The 13,362-nt window shown below is 38.5% G+C and overlaps 1 protein-coding gene across 1 annotated transcript; it reads right to left on the bottom strand.

The window, feature by feature from the left end:
* Nucleotides 1–5,025: 5,025 nt before the first annotated feature.
* LOC103717427 (U-box domain-containing protein 33-like) lies at nt 5,026–12,878 on the bottom strand. The gene is made up of 9 exons (XM_008805808.3): nt 12,370–12,878; nt 10,226–10,347; nt 9,874–9,995; nt 9,619–9,723; nt 8,183–8,657; nt 7,499–7,639; nt 6,780–7,307; nt 5,861–6,628; nt 5,026–5,413 (listed from the first exon to the last, which is right to left on the bottom strand). The coding sequence occupies exons 1-9, from the start codon at nt 12,575–12,577 to the stop codon at nt 5,225–5,227; spliced, it is 2,658 nt and encodes an 885-aa protein (XP_008804030.2). The 5' UTR covers nt 12,578–12,878; the 3' UTR covers nt 5,026–5,224.
* Nucleotides 12,879–13,362: the final 484 nt, after the last annotated feature.

Here is a 13,362-nt window from a genome sequence, read left to right as displayed (position 1 = left end):
GAAATGTACAATCATTTTTTGATGATAAGACGACAATGGAATTTGGGTATGTCAAAGAATAATTCTGGATGGTAGGATAAGAGCAATGTTAAACAATTCCCGAACAAACAAGTCTCATGTCTGGTGGCAGATGGAATTGATGCAACTCATAGCTTTGTTCCAAAAATTACACTTCGGTTGATCGGGAAGTTGCCAAATTGGTGGTTGTGTAATAGCCCAGATTTTTTTTTGGGTTTGTGGGCAAGCTCGGAGCAGCCAGGCCAATCCGAGTTGCCCTGGCCAACCCCAACCGAAGTTGCCTCGGCCAGCCAACCGTTTGTGGGCCGGCCTAGAGTGGTCAGGCCCACGACCCACAATGCCTCACTTGAGGAAAAATTAGAAAAAAAAGACTTCTGGTCGGAGTCTTCTGTTTCTCGATTTTGATCGAAATCGAGCTGAAAAACTAGAAATTTCAAAACAATTTGAAGACCCGATCTTGCCTATTTAAGTTCTCATCCTCCACCTTTAAGAATCGTCAAAGATTAGGAGAGAAATCACCATAAAATCCGAGCTCTCTTCTAGATCCTTCTTCCTCGATTCGTTCCCGGAGAGCCGCCGAAGCGCCTCGCCGAATCGAGGTAAGTCTCCTCCTCTTTCTTCTCTTTTGTTGCCGGACTTGTTCGTCCTATTTCAGTCTTCATCCTCCCTATTTGACCGTCGCCGGCCGCTGGTTGGCCTAGGCTGCGGCCGCCGTAGCTACTGTCAAGTGGGAGGGAGGGGGCACTAGGGCCGCCACCCCCTTAGATTTGCGAGGAGGAAGAGAGGAAGAGGCGGGCTGTTCGTGAAGAGAGGGGAGAGTTTCTCTCTCTCCTCTTTTCTCTCTCTCCTTCTCTCTTCTCTCTCTAATTCTGCTCTTTTTTCTCTCTTCACCACTTTCTCTCTATACTTGACTCGTGGACTGGATTTGTTGATGATCGAGGATGGCATGTGCCATCAACGGACCAAACCTAGACCCCGAGTTGAATTCGAGCTGAGATTCTCTCTCCTCTCCCTCTTTCTCTCTTTAGACAGGCTTAGGGATCCCAGTGTAAGTTTTGCTTCTTTATTATTCGAATTTAAGTTGATCCAGTTTGGAGACCCTAAACCACCTTCGTACTCAGGCGGTAGACCGGCCCATTACTTCAACCCTAGTTAGATCTTTTGAAATTTGGACCTTATTGATATTCATTTGATCGGTTTAGTTTACCTTGTTCAGACCAACCTAGGTAGTCATGCACTGCCACTTGACTAATCTAATTTGGCCATGAGGTTGTACCTCCAATAGTATTTTAATTTTGACTTCGCTTGACTCCTAGAATGATGATGAAATTTATAATGTTTTAATTTGTTGCCCAAAAGACAACCCAAGAGGGAGGGGTGAATTAGGTTCTAATTAAAATTAGATTCTTTAATTTTATCTATTGAGGATTATAAAAGTTTTCTTGATTTTAAACAAATATGATTAAATGATCTATAAGAATGCAGTAAAGAAGTAAAGCATGATCCACAACACAAACACAACGTTTTTATAGTGGTTCGGAGCAAACCTTGCTCCTACATCTACTTCCCAAGCTTTTCTTAGGAATTCACTATAATCCTAAGATTACAGTCCGGTTATTTTACAAACTCACAACCTAACTTGTTGTTTTCATAGGATCACAACGAACCTAGTCGATTTTTCATAGCTCGCCGACTAAAACTACTCTGTTTGTTTTTCTGGGCTCACAAATAACCCAATTGGTTTTACGGGCTCGCTAACCAAAACCTACACCGTTGGTTTTACGGACTCACCAACAAACTTTAATCCGTTGATTCAATTCTCTAATTGAATCAAGTAACAAATGTCAAAGAAATAGTTTAAGGATTACAAGCTTCTAAATAAGCAAATATTGCAATGTAAGCAAAATGTAAAGTAAGAAGCTCTCAAACAGATTTTGCTGATACAAGACTTGGCTTCTTCTTTATTGGATCCTCTCTTGAATGCGCTGGTAGTTGAGGATCACTTCAATGAGCCTTTAATGTGAGGAGTGCTCTGAAATCACTTGGAATGCAATAATTCCTCTTTTCCGCTTTGAAAGGCTCTCACTTCTCTTTGGTGGTTGATAGACTTGAATGCTCTCAATGGAATATCTGTCTCTATGTTTTTTATACTTAGAACCACCTTTTATAAATTAACTCCTCGAAAACTAGCCGTTAGAAGGAGAAAAGAGCCATTCTGACAAAACTGCGCTTCCTGACAAAGTATCCGTTAGGATTGGAGTCGACTCGCCCGTCTTAGAGTCAGCTTGGCTGAAGCAGGAGATGCCTCGAGAAGATCTGGAGTCGACTCGAATTCGGGCTCTTACAAAAAGGCTCTCTGTCGATCCAATAAGAGTCGACTCGAAGAAATCGGGAGTCGACTCGCCTACGGCATCTTCAGAAGTGAAATACCAGCTCTTTTCCAGAAGACGGCTCGAGTAATTCCGGAGTTGGCTCATGTTCTGGTCGGTGGAAAAATGCTCTTGGCCATTTCCTGTAAGAGTCGGCTCGTGAACAGTTCGAGTCAACTAGGCCACTGTGCCAAAGAAATTACTTTGTGGCTTCAATTTGTGGAAGACGGCTCGAAACTTTTGGGAGTCGACTCGCGCACTGTAGCATGAAAACATGTTCTCTGTCTTTCTCTGTAAGAGTGGGTTGGTGAACAGTTGGAGTCGACTCGCGCTCTGCGACTTAAAAATCAGCTCTCTGTCTTCCTTTGTAAGAGTCCGCTCGTGAACAGTTAGAGTCGACTCGCGCTTTGCAACTTGAAAATCAGCTCTCTATCTTTACTGTAAGAGTCAACTCGCGTCATCTGGGAGTCAGCTCGAGAAAGTGCCAGACACTGACCATGTGCCAGAGTCGATTCGAGAATTCTGGGAGTCAACTCGAGTGTAAGGCAAAGACTTAAATGATTCCAAACATGAGTAAAACTCAACTTAAAATCTTTGAATCATTTTCTAAGGCATCCTTTCAAGTTTAAAAGTATTTTATCTGAAACACTCATTTGATTCATTAGTAAATATGAAATATACTCAAGTATTTTGTGCTCATCAAAATCAAGTGGGAGATCAACAATCACTCAATATAATTATATTAAAATAGGTGCACCTGATCTGTCTAACCAAAGTAGAATTTTTAAAGCGAGAAAGAGTAACATAATGCTTCAAAGTATGTTTTTTGAATTTTTGATAAAATAAAAATTATTTGATTAAATATTGATTATGATATATATTTTATACTTGTTAAATGGGTTAGGCATGTTGATGTTATGATAGTAATTATTTTAAACTATTTTATGCGTTATGTTTCAAAATCTAAAAAATATGATTGGGCAAAATTTGTTTTGTATATATATGCATTCTCAGCATGGCTATGATCTGGCCCGGCCAATGAGGACTATTTATGGGCCATGTTGACTTGTAATCTATGAGAAACTAGTTTCAACACCGCATCACCGGTGACTAGAATAGTAGCATTTGGAACATTGTACCACCGGTGGTTAATAATAGTTTGGCACTTTGTGCATTTTGATCTATACCACTGGGTTATGTGGCTATAGCCGGATATCTAGTTTCTGGTATTTTTTTATGAAAACAATAGTATACTTGAAAAAAATATATATATTATTTGAGAAATGATTTATTTCTCGATCAATATTTTATGCTTTTAATTAATTATTTGGCGTGCTTTGATCCTACTTTGGGGTATTATGTTGCTTATTGGGCTAGCGTAGCTCATTATTATAGTTTCTATGTTTTTCATATCCGAATGCATAATTACTTAAAACTTGGAAAGCGCACTAGCTCTTTTGAAAATACTTTCAGTTATTAGAGTTTTAGTCAGACTAGTTAGAATATTTTATTTAATTTATATTAATAGTTATCAAATATTGACTTATATCATTTTGGAACTATTGTAAGAACCATTTGGATAAGTTCTTGATTAAATAAATTTTTAGAAATTATTATTGCTTTGATATGATATGTAGCCTTGCATACTTGTATAGTCTGCTTTATACAGGCATGCGGCGTCTGTTACGCCCTGGATTCGAGGCGTGATAGGTTATAGGCCCGATGAAAGTTTCAAGTGTACTTCATGGATGCCTGAAGTATCTTCTGCAGGATAATTGATACTTTATTGAAAATGTATCTAGTTCTCATGAAAAGTTGTCAACTAGTACGTCAAATGATCTAAGTAGAGTTCATTTTATCGTAGCATTATAATTATGCAGTGTCAACAAAGTATGGCATACTCCCCCTTGAAAAAACACGAGGGTGCATAGATAAGAGAGGAGAGGAGACAACCGCAAAAAGTTGGTGTACTTTGTTCAAGAAAAATACCCTGAAGAAAAAAAAGTCCATGGTAAGTCTCAGGACCAAGGATCACGTACGTCTAGGTTTTTGGGTAAGAGGCATCTTGTATTATTGAATGTATTATGAATAATATAACTAACTATATTTCTTTAAAAAATAATGACCACATTATGTTTAATGGTTTTGATCAGAGATTATAATTGATTATTGTTTTGCACCGAATGTAACTAAAGTTTCTGGTCTCTGATAATTTGTGCCTCTATTAATCAAACTTGGGTTCGCTAGCTGCCATTGGCAGTGTTCTCTTTGGTGCATGACCTAGCCAAAATTTTAAGTTCAAACCTGGGGGAAAAAAAATCTAACTATTTCTTTAAAAAAGTTATGAGCTTCCCAGAGGATAGCAAGTCACTAGGATCCATATTCCATCCAAGTTTAATTCTCAGTTAATTTTGGTCTCATTCTTAATTCCTTTCTGATAATCTCGATCTCGCTTTTTGCACCATCATAAGCATCCAGCATATTGGTCTCCATAATCTAACTCCTATAGTAAGCTAGGGGAGGGAACATGTTAGCTGCAACTTGCACTTCCATACGGTTTCTTGACTAAGAAAATTGTTGCTTGGTCTCAGACCATGCATAAAAATGATAATAAGACTAACAAAATGACACAAACATATGTAGGAGGGCAGAAAATTAAAAAATTTACATAAACAAAAGGAATTCAGTTACACCTTTTACTCCTGGATTGATTTAGAAAGGATATCTAGCTAGGCATACAAGTACACACAAATATATTCTTCGTGGTTGGGATCTGAATACATGTACAGACAATTGAGAAATGAAGAGGGTTAAAGATATTACAAATGAGTAATAATTCACAACTTCTGCTGCTGCTGCCATTCCTGAATGGCAGAACGAAGAGCACGGTTTGGAATAAGCTCACAATGGGGAAGTTCTAGGTTGGTCATGGGTGAGGTGTTGTGCCCGCCATCAATCCAACCTCTTATAGCCTCAACTTCATATGTGAAGCCATCTGCTGCTATGTGTGGATCCTTCATGATCTCCTGAAATTATGCACATTTGTAAAAAGAAAATACGCATCAACAAATAACCATTAAAGAAGGGACTATGTTAGCAAAATTTTGATAGCAAGGACTCCGAAAAAACATGGCCCATGATTAAAACATATATAATTTCCATTGACAAGGGGAGAAAAACTTATGAGCTAACCAAAGCTAAATAATGAATGTGCACTAGCATCCAAAATTTTAGATATCTGACATGAACACAGAGTCACTTCTCTAGCCAACCTGGTTAATAGTGATCAACATAGTTATAGAAGCAGAATCCCCCATTGGAGGTCGTTCATTGATCAAACAAAGTGGATCAGTGGAATATGGCGCATGAGTCAAATTCTTGGAGCAAAGCAGCCCAATCCAAACACTGATTCCTCATATTTGATTTATTGGTAGTATTTAAATCAACTGCATACAATACTAACTACGACTAACCTGAAATATTGGACAGATGAAGTAGGAGGGGATGCGGTTATTGTCATCTGAGAATGACCCAAATGATGATGGTGACACAGATAATGAAGCAGCCTTCATCATGGGCTCAACCACCCTCCAAGCCTCCCCCACGAGATCTGGACGGCTTTTCCGGCTCATCTTGCAGCATCTCACACCCAAGTGGGCCAACTGCTTGGCCTGCAGAAAAGGCCAGTCCCCTGCTGAGGGATCAATCATCGCATGTAGGTATCCTTTATCCAAGGCTTCCTGTACTTCTCTACCAATGCCCAAGGCAGGTCTCCCTGTCAAGAGTCGTAGGATTATGATCCCAAAGGAGTACACATCAGATTGTGGTGTGAGCTCCCCAGTGACAAGAAATTCAGGATCCATGTAGGCAAACGTGCCCTTGGGGTGTGTGTGGCGGTAGAGAGTTGCGGTGGTAGTACTGGAGTGGATGATAAGACGGCAGATGCCGAAGTCACCAAGCTTGCTAACAAAATTGGCATCAAGAAGGATGTTATCAGGTTTGAGGTCACCATGAACCACAGGATGGGGCTTATTCGAGTGTAGGAAGATCAGAGCTGAACAAATCTCAGCAATAATCCGGGTGCGGACTTGCCATGTGATGGGTGGGGTATTGTTCATGCAGGTAAGACGGTCCTCGAGGCTTCCATTGGGAAGGAACTCATACACAAGAGCCCAAGATTCTGAGCATGCTCCTATAAGTGTAACCAGATTTGGGTGCCTCACCTTACTGAGAACAGCCACCTGCAATGAGAATATAAGAAGAGCACACCTTTTAATTATACAAGATTAAACACTTGTTCGTACCTCAATAAAGAGCCAAAAAAGGAAAAAGCTTTGTACATATCGGCAATAATGAATTATTCTGAGCTCACAGTTGAACAATTGAGATTACCTCTTGATGGAACTCTGATCGACCTTGCAGACTTCCAGGATGCAACATCTTTATAGCCATGGCAGTGTTGCGGAGAAAACCTTTATACACACTTCCAAATCCACCTTCTCCGATCTTCAGTGAATCACTGAAATTTTGAGTTGCTTGCTCGAGATCTGAGTAGGAAAACTCAACATTCAATTCCTCATAATTACCAGTGATCGACTGCTCTCTCCTCTGACGTAGCTCTTCAGCTTCTTTAACTGCAACATCTCGCTCCCGCTGCAACACCTCTTTTTCTGCTTGGAGAGAATGGAGGAGGTATCGGGCTGCTGACAGTTTTTCTTCTAAATCCTTGGCAATACAATCAGAATCAGCAATCTGAAGTTCCAATGCTGACTTCTGCTCATTTGCCTTTTGGAGTCGTTCATTTATTTCATCTTGCTGATTTTTGAGCTTTTCTACTTCCAGCTTTTCTCTTGCGAGCGTTTCCTCAATTTCTTTCCTTTGTTTCACTTCCTTGGCATGTAAGTCCTCTGATGCTTTGGCCTGCAAGATGACTCTGGGATTGGTGAGCTAGACATACTAGATTACCAGATTATTTTACTTTAACATTCCTTAGCTCTTTACAAATTAACTGCATGAGATCATATTCATGACCATGATCCAATTATCACGCATGGTTTGTTCATGATGCAGTCGCCTTCACAAAAAACAGGTTATACAAATAACAGACTTACTTTCTGCAGAACTACAACCAGATCCTTCTCAGCTTTGCAACGCCTGCGTGACTCTTCATAAGCTTCATTTTTTAAGTTCTCAGCCTCTGTTAGGGCTTGATGAAGTTTAGCATATACATCGGCATCTATACCCAAATCTTCCTGCAAAAAGAACATAAACATCTTCAGATCAGAGATTTCAGCATCCATAATTTGTTAGATTACCAGTTATTTAAACACCTACTTGAGCAATCAAATTCTAGCCCCCGCATGGAGATTTATTTCATAAAGATTTGCATTCAAAACAATCAACAAAGGATTAAGAGATCATCTAATGCAGTTTGTTAAAGAGTATGACCACTTCTTTTCCTTCCTTCAAGCATTTTTACCAGAAAATAGGGTTACCCATGAAGCAGAAGTCTAGCATGAGAGGGCTCCATGAAAGAATTAGCAGATTAGCAGATTTTAGAATTGGTTGTGAACCCTCTTAGTTTTGAACTATTAGAAAAGGTAATTTAGGCAAGAGAGTAATGCACTATGAAACCTAGAAGACCAGTTGATGGGTAAGGAGACCAATTATGACTGGTTACAGTTTAAGTATTGCAAACTACATGAGAATTTTACTAAAATATCAAATTTTCAGCTTGTCCATTTCTTGATCCCTCAAGACAATGAACAATTAGGAAACAAGTAAACAGTACGCACCAGCTCGTGATGTGGAGATGAAATTTGAAGATCCTCGTTGGATTCATGCACTGATGGTAACATTACAGACCCGATTTCACTCTCCTCGTCCTTAGGCAGTGAAAATGAACCAGAGTTGCTGAGTAATCCATCACTTGTTGACCACGATGAAGGGTCAGAACTCTGAGAACTCCTTGAAATCCCTTCCCATGGATCAACAGAGCTTCCGTCTGTGCTTAACCTGCTGTGTAGAGTCAATGTTCTAATGGGCCCCAACGGGGATACCACTCCCAAAATTTCACCATCAGGAGAACCATAATTGTCAGATTTTGACCTGTGCCTGAAAAGATCTTGCACAGGATTTGCATGCCTGTTTGTTAATCCAGAATGCTCTTGAAATAAAGACAATGATCTCAACTGTTCAGACTGGCTAGATATTGAGCTAGAGCTGGCTGTGGGTAATTGCGATATCCCAGATGCATCTAAACTTCCTTCCCTATTAATGACATGGTTGCAGTGCACACAAATATGAGACACAGTTAAACTTATTAAACATATGAAAAGATTAGTGTACATTAAAGAATAAGGAAAGCAGATGGAGTTTATTTAGTTTGGCTTGCCAGAGGGAAGGTACTGGAAGTTTCAGTAATGGATATCTCATTAACTATAACAACACTGTCATGCTTTCAAGGTGTGAAATTGCAAAGAAATCTTTTTTTTATCACCAGAAACGAATGTACATGTTTATTTCTTGCTTTTTCCTACACTGCAATGTCAAGCAGTGACCGATAACGAACATGCTGTGATGATATAGAGATTGGCAACACTCAGAGATACTTATGCATTAGACTTATGATCAGGCAGACAGCAGGTCTCATTTATACATGGTTTTATCTATATACTAGCAGTCCTGCAGTGAAGAACATATAGAAACATGAGCAAAAAACTTTCTTAAATTTCATCAGACAGAAGTGAGTTTACTGTCAATCTAATACCTTGGAACAAGCACACACATTTTAGAGTATCTGTTGTTTATTCTTGGAAACAGATATATGATAGAAAAGCCAAAAAACCAACAACTTAGACTGAGAACAGGAAAAGTTGTTTGACAAGAGATAATATGTACTTGTTTCTAAGTGGTCGCAACAAACTGATAAAAACAATTTGAGTGAAAAAATCTCATTTGACAGATTCAAAGATTAATCATTCAGGACAACAAGGGGAAACAAACAGCACCTGATCAATGGGTTTTATGGATCTCATATATAGTTCAATACTTAACCAGTGGTTGATGTGTAACATATGCTTTCAGATCTGGAATATTAAACAACATAACTACTTATATCCTGCATACCTTTCAGGATGCATAACATACCAGAAGTTGCCAATCTGGATAGATATACTTACCCAAAAGTTAGTACATTAACAAGAAAACTATTTTTAAATATTAATCATACCTGGTACAGATCCAGTTTCCTTTGCAAACAAACCATATCTTGCATGATGGATCAGCTTCTTCTTTAACAGTGATTGCAGTCTTGGACTTGGGCACTTTCATTTTCCTATAATTCAAAGATGTTGCATCGAACAAGAATTCAAAACTATAGAGCTTAGTTCAAGGTTTAATCGATAAGAATGAGTTTAAAATTCTTCACTTATAAGAATTTTATTCCTAGAAAATACTGTGCAGACTAATCTCATATTGTTCTTACTTTGTATAGTGCTTGTCTGCTGCTGCTCCCATGACAAGCTTGGTGATCCCATGTTGAGCAATAAGCTCTACCAGCCCTTTCCCGACATTGTCCATCTCGATTACTAATTTCTCAGCTCTTACCTGAAACAACAAAAAATTTACTTAAAATGTGATGGTACATTACTATTCTTTTCGTAATTATAGTATTGGAAATGTACTAGAAATGCTTTGAATTAAAGCTTCAGAAGAAAAACATATTGAAAAAGAAAAGGAGTGACCATTTGCTTGGCCTTGGTTTTCATTTGAGTAGCATCACTTGGTGGTTATAAAATATCAAGAAAAAGAAAAAGATAAGAAGCATCGAATGGCACCTTCAGCTGTGAGCACACAGCAATGTATCCATCTAAACTTCTATTCATCTTCTCCCTCTCAAGTTGTCTGTATGCATTGACCTGCAGTGGCTTTAGTGAGCTTGCAGGAAATCTGCCCCCCACTGAAGTCAAAATGAATGCAAAAATACTTGAGTATCGCTAATAAAAGCAATTAGATACAAAACTGTATCCACCATAACTTAAATATTGAGAATTGAACTGAATTGGATTACTTTCTACTGGTAGGTAATTACCAAATTGTAGAGAAAAAAAAGGCACAGCATTTTTTTTATTTTTATTTTTTTGAGAAAAATGGTGGAACCCCACCAAACAGCAGATTTAAAAGGGATTTTCTGTTCCTAAATCATCAACCACTTCAACCAAGTATAAAATCATGGGCTATCAACGAAGTTTTTTTCATTTTTCCCTCTTTTCTAAATACTAACTGAAACATGAAGAAAGGAATAGAACTAACTTGCCATTACAGTACTAAGTTTTGGATACTCAATGAATGGTATAGTTATACAATGAACAAATAAGAAAGGTGATGCAATAGCTAAGGAAGCAGCTGAGACCTATTGCATGAAGCCAATGTTTAAAGCCCATGAGATTTTCCAGGCCAAAGGAAAAAAGCTCAAAGAAATTCACATGATTTATTTCAAAGAATCAATCATAAAGCATTTTTGGTAGAGTATCCAAATTAACCGTTTTTTCCCATAATCCAGATTTCACCAGACTACCAGGAATCCTCTTCATTCATAATTTGCAAATATGATAAAATAACGCTCACATCAACCAGTCTAATATGCCCAATAATTGTATAATCAAATCATATAAGAGAATTTCCAATATTTCCTTTCCACACTTGTAGAATCTCCTTACTGATTAGAAAAGGATAAATGTGGATGTATTCAAGGATAGGTTCAAGGAGGTCCCACATCTATAAATAGGAAAAACTGGTCAATGTAAAATCTATCTAAGTTAAAATCTAATTTTAGGTTCTCTCCATTTTTTTGTATGTTGTGAGTTATTTTCTGTTGCTTTTGTGCCTCCTATGTTTCTATGTCAGCATAGTTTGCCTCTACTAAAATATTGCCATGTGCACTAAAAGGGTACTTTAGACCAAAGTGCAACTACTAAATGTGGGCAATCCAAAAAAATTATATAAAATAAACTGTTCATAAGGGGGAAAGCCAATTTTATTTTCTTTAAATATATTCCTAGGAGATGGAAGAAAGGGATTGGACTAAATTGGAGCTTTTTTAAACTTGACCACAAAAAAAGGAGCTTTTGATGATGGGTAATCATCAAATTCTGTTAAAAAAATATATTTTTTATCCAAACAGGAATTGAGTGATGAACAGATGAAATTGGGGAGTGCTAAATCATGGGAACTTGCTGAAGCCTAAAATTAAGGGGGAAAAGTCTTAATATGACATAAATATTCAACCAAGTCAACTACTAATTTTTGGTTTATCCATCAAATTATTACAACAAGAAAAATTATGGCTTCTTTTTCTTTTATTATAAGAATTGAGAATTGAAGGGGGAATTTAATTGAGTTGGAGTACCTGATCATATAATGTGTATTCATCAAATACCAGAATTAAAAAAAATACAGCACGGTGTAGGTCAAACTGAACTATAAATTCATGATTTACCCAACAAATAATGCAAATAACATCAAAACATGGGGAACTTCTCCCCACTTCTTCTCCTAGAGAGAAAAATGGATTAGAAGAACAGGATGACTTAATCCGAGTGGGAGCACTCAAACGAGAGCATTCAGCAGTCCCCAAATCTATGAAGAATTCCATAAAAAGGTGTGCACTTTCCCCTCAAATTGACTCGTTAATACATGGCTAATCAACCAAACTATACATAGAAGAAGAGAAGGAATTGAACTCAGTTCGAACACTCAATCATGGACATCCACCAAGTCCTAAAATCAAAGAACGAATCCCCTAAAAGATGCCATGTTTGTATCAAATTCAGCTATAAATTCATGTTTATTCAGCAAATTATTATACATGCAAGAAATGATCCATCCAAAAGGAGAGGAAAAAAAAGATTTTTTTTGCCCTAAATTGTTCTTGAAATCACAAGAGTCAACAATAGGCGAACAGAAGGCGAGCAGGGCGTACGCATGTTGATCATCTGGGCGGGCCTGTGAACGTGAGCGATGACAATCTTCGCGTCCCGGGAGACGCTCCGAAGCACCCAGGAAAAGTTGGCCTTTCCGGCCTTGAACTCCTCCCCCACCGCCACATAAACCTTCTCCTCCGCCGGCGCCGGCGCCTCCTCGATCTCTCCCACGCCGCTCGACCCCGCCGGGCTCACCACGGCCATCATACAACGAAGAAAAACACCTCCTCCTACCCTCCCTCTCTCTCTCTCTCCCCCTCTCTCCCTCTCTCGTAGGAACAAAGGAACGGCTGGTTGCCTTATCGGGGAAAACAGGGCAAATGACAAAGAAACCTAAAAAGTGGGATTTTTTTTCGCTCCAAGATCGGTCGCTGCAATCTTAGCCATCTCTCGCCCTCGTCTTAGCGTCGGCTTGCGACGGCTCTTGCTTTGGCGTTGGAGTCGATGGATTGTTGTAGGTTGATATTTGGAGCGATTTTAGGAAGGGAGCTGGAAAGTTCGAGTGGGCTTCCAAAACCGGGAGCCGCCTGAAGAAACCGGGTTGACTCTTGTCATAAGTCAACTGGCACGGAAATGGAGGAGTCCGAACTTCGCACGGTAATATTCCGTGAGGGGCCATGCTCACCTTCGTCTCTCTTTCCCAGGTTCCAATCTGGGCTCTTTTAGTTGACCCAAAAAAAAAATAAAAAATAAAAAATAAAAAATAAAAAAAATAGAAAAGTTGTATTTCAAAAAAAATATGATTCCATAGTTTATAGAAAAAAAATATTAAAGATTTAATTTTTATTATGAATATAATAGAAATTATATATAATTTTTCTAAAATAATAGATGGCCAATCAAACATAAGCATTCTGAAAATCTGCCATTTTTTTATGGTCAACCAAATATACTAAAAGTACTTTCTCATGCATTAGCTTCCTAAGAATCTACTTTTTAGATATCATATTTTTAGAAAGAAAAATGCTTCATGCGAACTAAACGAGCCCTAT

This window comes from Phoenix dactylifera, chromosome 2, assembly GCF_009389715.1.
Source record: "Phoenix dactylifera cultivar Barhee BC4 chromosome 2, palm_55x_up_171113_PBpolish2nd_filt_p, whole genome shotgun sequence".
Taxonomy (NCBI): Eukaryota; Viridiplantae; Streptophyta; class Magnoliopsida; order Arecales; family Arecaceae; genus Phoenix; species Phoenix dactylifera.
The sequence above is the reverse complement of the archived record's forward strand: the minus strand, read 5'-3'. Positions and strand labels throughout refer to the sequence as shown.

Bases quoted from the DNA above. Each gene is read 5' to 3' on its own strand.
- LOC103717427 (XM_008805808.3), bottom strand. From the start codon at position 12,577: ATGATGGCCGTGGTGAGCCCGGCGGGGTCGAGCGGCGTGGGAGAGATC. The intron at 8,658-9,618 runs GTATGATTAATA...TGTCATTAATAG, and splicing joins GGAAACTGGATCTGTACCAG to GGAAGGAAGTTTAGATGCAT. The intron at 7,308-7,498 runs GTAAGTCTGTTA...GTCATCTTGCAG, and splicing joins TGGTTGTAGTTCTGCAGAAA to GCCAAAGCATCAGAGGACTT.